Source organism: Plectropomus leopardus, unplaced genomic scaffold, assembly GCF_008729295.1.
Source record: "Plectropomus leopardus isolate mb unplaced genomic scaffold, YSFRI_Pleo_2.0 unplaced_scaffold3074, whole genome shotgun sequence".
Taxonomy (NCBI): Eukaryota; Metazoa; Chordata; class Actinopteri; order Perciformes; family Serranidae; genus Plectropomus; species Plectropomus leopardus.
This window is the reverse complement of record NW_024633530.1, coordinates 2,462-7,236: the sequence shown is the minus strand read 5'-3', so window position 1 is coordinate 7,236 and position 4,775 is coordinate 2,462. Positions and strand designations below refer to the sequence as shown.

General features: G+C 44.3%; 1 protein-coding gene across 1 annotated transcript; it reads left to right on the top strand.

Annotated features, from left to right (window-relative positions):
- The first annotated feature begins 554 nt into the window (after positions 1 to 554).
- Positions 555 to 4,488, top strand: LOC121938663 (proteinase-activated receptor 4-like). The gene is made up of 2 exons (XM_042481845.1): positions 555 to 1,135; positions 3,120 to 4,488. The coding sequence occupies exons 1-2, from the start codon at positions 1,030 to 1,032 to the stop codon at positions 4,163 to 4,165; spliced, it is 1,152 nt and encodes a 383-aa protein (XP_042337779.1). The 5' UTR covers positions 555 to 1,029; the 3' UTR covers positions 4,166 to 4,488.
- The last annotated feature ends 287 nt before the right edge of the window (positions 4,489 to 4,775 follow it).

The following is a 4,775-nucleotide window of genomic DNA, read 5'->3' as shown; positions in this document are numbered from 1 at the left end:
AGTCTCTTTATAGTCTTTTTTGCAGTTTTTAGGTTATTTTGACACTGGTCGTTTTGCATCTTTTTGTAGTTGTTTCAACTCTCATTGTGGTCATTTTGTTTCTCTTTTTGGTTGTTTTAATGTTGTTAACAGTAATTTTGCATCTCATTGTAGTAATTTTGTTTCTCTTTGTGGTCGCTTTGTATCTTTTGTTATTGTTTAGCGTCTCTTTGGGGTCAGTTTGCATCTGTGGCTGTGTTTCAGCTTTTTGTGGTCGATTTTTATCTCTTAATGGTGGTTTTGTGTCTCTATCAGATGGGGACCCTTCCATGTCTGTCCTCACGGGTGTTTTGTCTCATAATCCATGTTTCAATAGGCCTGCAACCATCAATGCATGGAAAAATACAGTTAGTCAGCTGTTATCAGACAATCACAGAAAGGTCAGGCACATTTCCTGTTTGCTGAAGGAAGCTGAACACTTAAATGTTTCCATCACTGCCTGAATCACAGCGTGGGAGGAACAAACACACACGAGTTACTGCTTCTACATTTGTGAGGATAACCAACATAAGAAACATCACATCTAAACATTTAACTCTGTACTGAACCTTAGTTTGACCTAGAGCCAGAAAACACGTCCTCCCTCACTGGGAACTCAAGACTGGCCCCCGCAGACACAGACATACCAGTCAAACACACACACACACACACACACACACACACACACACACACACACACATCTGGATGCCATCAGCAGAGGAGGCGAGTCGACACCGGCAGTGCTGAGATCAGATAACACAAACAGGCTGCTGAAGCTCACAGCGCTAATACTACATTCACTACCACAACCAATACTACAATACCACCAATACCCACTACTATCCCAGTACTGCTACAGTACAAAAAAACACAGGACTGTTTGAGGAAGAGGAAGAGAGCTGCTGCTGTCAAGAGAATCAGAGAAACTCAGAGATAGAAAGAAAAGACGTGTTGGAGGAGCAGGACGAAGAAACACAGGACAAGAAGAAGAATTTAAGGAAAAGACAAAGATGAAGTTGTTTTTTGGGACTTTGGTCTTTGTCTCTCTGCTGTCCACCATCTGCAGCGTCTCCTCGTCTTCTCGCCCTGCAGATAATTGTTCCAGCATGTCAGTCCGTAAGTCTTCTTCTTCTCCCTTTGAGCTCATGGACAGGTAGAGACAGATCTGAGTGCCTGTAGCACCTGGTTCAGATCAGGACACGTTTTAATTGATTCAGAGAAAAATGTCCCCCAGCATGCAATAAGACTGCCTTTGAGTGTGCGTCCTAGTTCTTCTGTCTTTGAGAGGGCCAAGCTGATTTTTAGTCTCTGGAAGTTTGTTTATTATTGTGAGGACATTTTCTTAAAGTGAGGACATTTTATTATAGTGAATACATTTTATTATAGTGAATACATTTTATTATAGTGAGGACATTTAATTGAAGTGAGGACATTTTGTTAGAGTGAGGGCATTTTGTTAAATTGAGGACATTTCACCAAAACGAGGACATTTTGTTTAAGTGAGGACATTTTCTTGTGGTAAAGACTTTTTGTTAAAATGAGGACATTATGTTTTTATTGATAATAGAGCCATTTTATTGTAGTATGGGACATTACTGAAGACATTTGGTTAAAGTGAGGAGATTTTACAATACTGAGGACATTTTATTATATTGAGAACATGTTGTTTAACTGAGGACATTTTCCCTCCACTTTATTAGTTTTCACAGTTAAGAAAATATGTATACCAAAGTACAGGGGAGAAAATCACCCCCTGGAACAGACATATTAATGTTGCATGAGAAAGTAATGCACCCCCATAAAAAAATGAATCAATAAATTTAAAATAAAAAACAGTTCTATGCCTACAAGCTCGTAGCTGTTGGAGCAGATGTAATGAAAGGTTAAAAAAAATCTTTTCTAGCTTCAAAAATTGTAACATATATCTGACCCAGTGTTTACAGGAGAAAAGCTCAAATTAAGTTACATAAATGCTCTGGTTTAAAGGGTGACATCTGCAGCGTGATTTGACTGTACCTCGGGGAGACGATTGTCCTCAGGCTGGAGACCTAAAATGGCTGTAAGAGGACTTGAAACAGGGAAGTTGTTGTTGGTCACCTTAAAAAAAGAGGAATAAACGCAGCATGATTGTGCAGCATATTGACAGGCACTCTTTGAGACATTAATACCCTGAAAGTTCAATAAAATGACCTCATACAGTCACAATTCAGGGTTTAGTACTCTGGGGATCATAACAATATATCATCAGCATATAATGATAACATGTTTCCCTCCTCCTCTTGATGTAATATGAAGATCAGGTGAGAAATGTACTGAGATCACTCGAGGCTAAATGGCCGGGGCAAACAGTAGGGGGGGTACTGGGCGTCCTGGCCCCTAGCAGGAAATACTGGGAATTAACCCTTTGAAACCTGGATCGACATCAGTTTTCCTCTGCCGCAAGTATTTAAACCTTTGAACTCTGAACTTTAAATTTATATATATTATTTTTAAAAATCCTTGTTTTTTTAGTCAAGTTCCCTGGGTTGTTTTATTCTTTGCTAATTTACAGTTAAATGTAATTTCTTTAATTTATTAATTTAGTTCCTTTTTGCCTTCTTCCCGTGTTTTGGAAGAAATCAAGCCACTTGCCCTGGTTTCAAAGGGTTAATACTGTTATTAACCCTCAGGGCCCGCTTTAACATTACACACACTCGTACTTTCAAAAATAGTATACATTAATATTATTTTCTACTTTCATTGAATCAATTCTTTAACCAACATCAGTCCTGATCATAAATATCTAAATGCCCAGGTTTTGTCATGATGCCAGGTCTCTGCAGGTCCACAGACTGATGTGTGTGTTGTGGTCTCTGCAGGTCCAAAGACTGATGTGTGTGTTATGGTCTCTGCAGGTCTAGAGACTGATATGTGTTGGGGTCTCTGCAGGTCTACAGACTGATGTGTGTTGTGGTCTCTGCAGGTCTACAGACTAATATGTGTTGTGGTCTCTGCAGGTCTACAGATTGATGCGGTCTACACACTGATGAGGTCTACAGTCTGATGTGCGTTGTGGTCTCTCCAGATCTACAGACTGATGTGTGTGTTCTGGTCTCTACAGGTCTTCGGGCTTTCAAGCTGAAGGTGAACTGTACCTTCACGACCCTGAAGGAGCGGCAGCTGAAGGAGATCCAGGCTCCGACCACCAACCTGTACTTGCCGGTCCTGTACCTGCTGGCCTTCGCGGTGGGTCTTCCCTCAAACCTGCTGGCTCTGTGGGTCCTGCTGTTCCGGACCAAACCCCTGCCGTCCACCACGCTGCTCATCAACCTCACCGCCGCCGACTGCCTGCTGCTCCTGGCGCTGCCGTTCCGCATCGTGTACCACTTCAGAGGGAACAACTGGGAGCTGGGTGAGCCCTTCTGCCGTGTCGTCATGGCAATGTTCTACGGGAACATGTACGGGTCCGTGCTGTGTCTGGCGCTGATAGCTCTGGACCGCTACATTGCTTTGGTTCACCCGTTCAGTGCCAAGACGCTGCGTAGCCGGCGGATCTCTCTGTACATGACGGCGGCGGTGTGGACAGTGGTGCTGGCCGCCATGCTGCCGCTGCTGGTGTCGCAGCAGACCTACATGCTGGATGAGCTGCAGATCACCACCTGCCACGACGCGCTGCCTGAAGAGGAGCAGGAGAACTACTTTTTGCCGTACTTCGCCACCTTGTTCACCTTCTGCTTCTTGCTGCCGTTCCTGGTTATACTGTTCTGCCACGGCGCCGTGCTGCACACCCTGCTGGCCGAGGGGAAGCGTTACGGTCACGCCGCGCGGGTGACGGTGCTGGTGCTGCTGGTGTTCATTGTGTGTCTGCTGCCCAGCAACATCCTCCTCCTCCTCACCTACATGGACAGCTCGCTGGACGGAAACGGCGAGGACGTCTACGTCCCCTACATGATTAGCTTAGCCGTCAGCACCTTCAACAGCTGCATAGACCCATTCATCTTCTACTTCGTGTCGGTGGAGTTCAGGGAGAAGGCCACGAGAGCGCTGTGCTGCTGCGACCCCGAAGACAAACAGTCGACTCTGGGGAACAACGTGTCGTACACTTCATCGGGCCTGAAGTCAAAGGTCACCGCGTCCAGTCAGTGTGAGTCATCTGAGACAGAATGAGGAGGCATCACCGAGTACATTTACATGCACGAAACAGTGCACGAAACACTGCCCTTATTCCCCAAAAAGACAATATTCCCCAAAAACACCATATTCCTGCAAAGCTGCTTAAATTTGTAATGAATATTCCACCAACGCTCCTGTTTACGTGCAGCCGTGCATTCTCCAATAATGTGTCCTAACCACAGACTGCAAAGATGGACGACGTGTCAGCTCCCCCACCGTGTAACTTCAGTGTGTGTCGCCCCCTGCTGTCTGACTGCAGTATAGGTCATAAAGCCCGCCCCTCTAAACTAAAAACTGAAAGTACACGCCAAATAAATGTTTCCGAAAAATAGTTTCTGTCACTGAGGGTCGTTCTCATCACCCTGATGTTTGTTCAACAGTTTTTTATGATAAATTCGGTTTTAAAACCGAGTTATTAAATTATACTAAAAGTCGATTTTCCGCCGTGATTGACAGCTGTGACAGCCAATCTCTGCGCTCGCATTCAATGGAGCTGCTCGCGATTGGTCAAACGGGTGTTTGACATCATGTATTGTCCACCTTTATATACATACTACGGTCCTAAAATAATGTTAATCACATCAAAATATGGAAAAATGGAACA

Excerpts from the sequence above, each read along its gene's own strand:
- LOC121938663 (XM_042481845.1), top strand. The coding sequence starts at position 1,030 with ATGAAGTTGTTTTTTGGGACTTTGGTCTTTGTCTCTCTGCTGTCCACC. Across the intron at positions 1,136-3,119 it reads TTGTTCCAGCATGTCAGTCC|GTCTTCGGGCTTTCAAGCTG; the intron begins GTAAGTCTTCTT and ends TGGTCTCTACAG.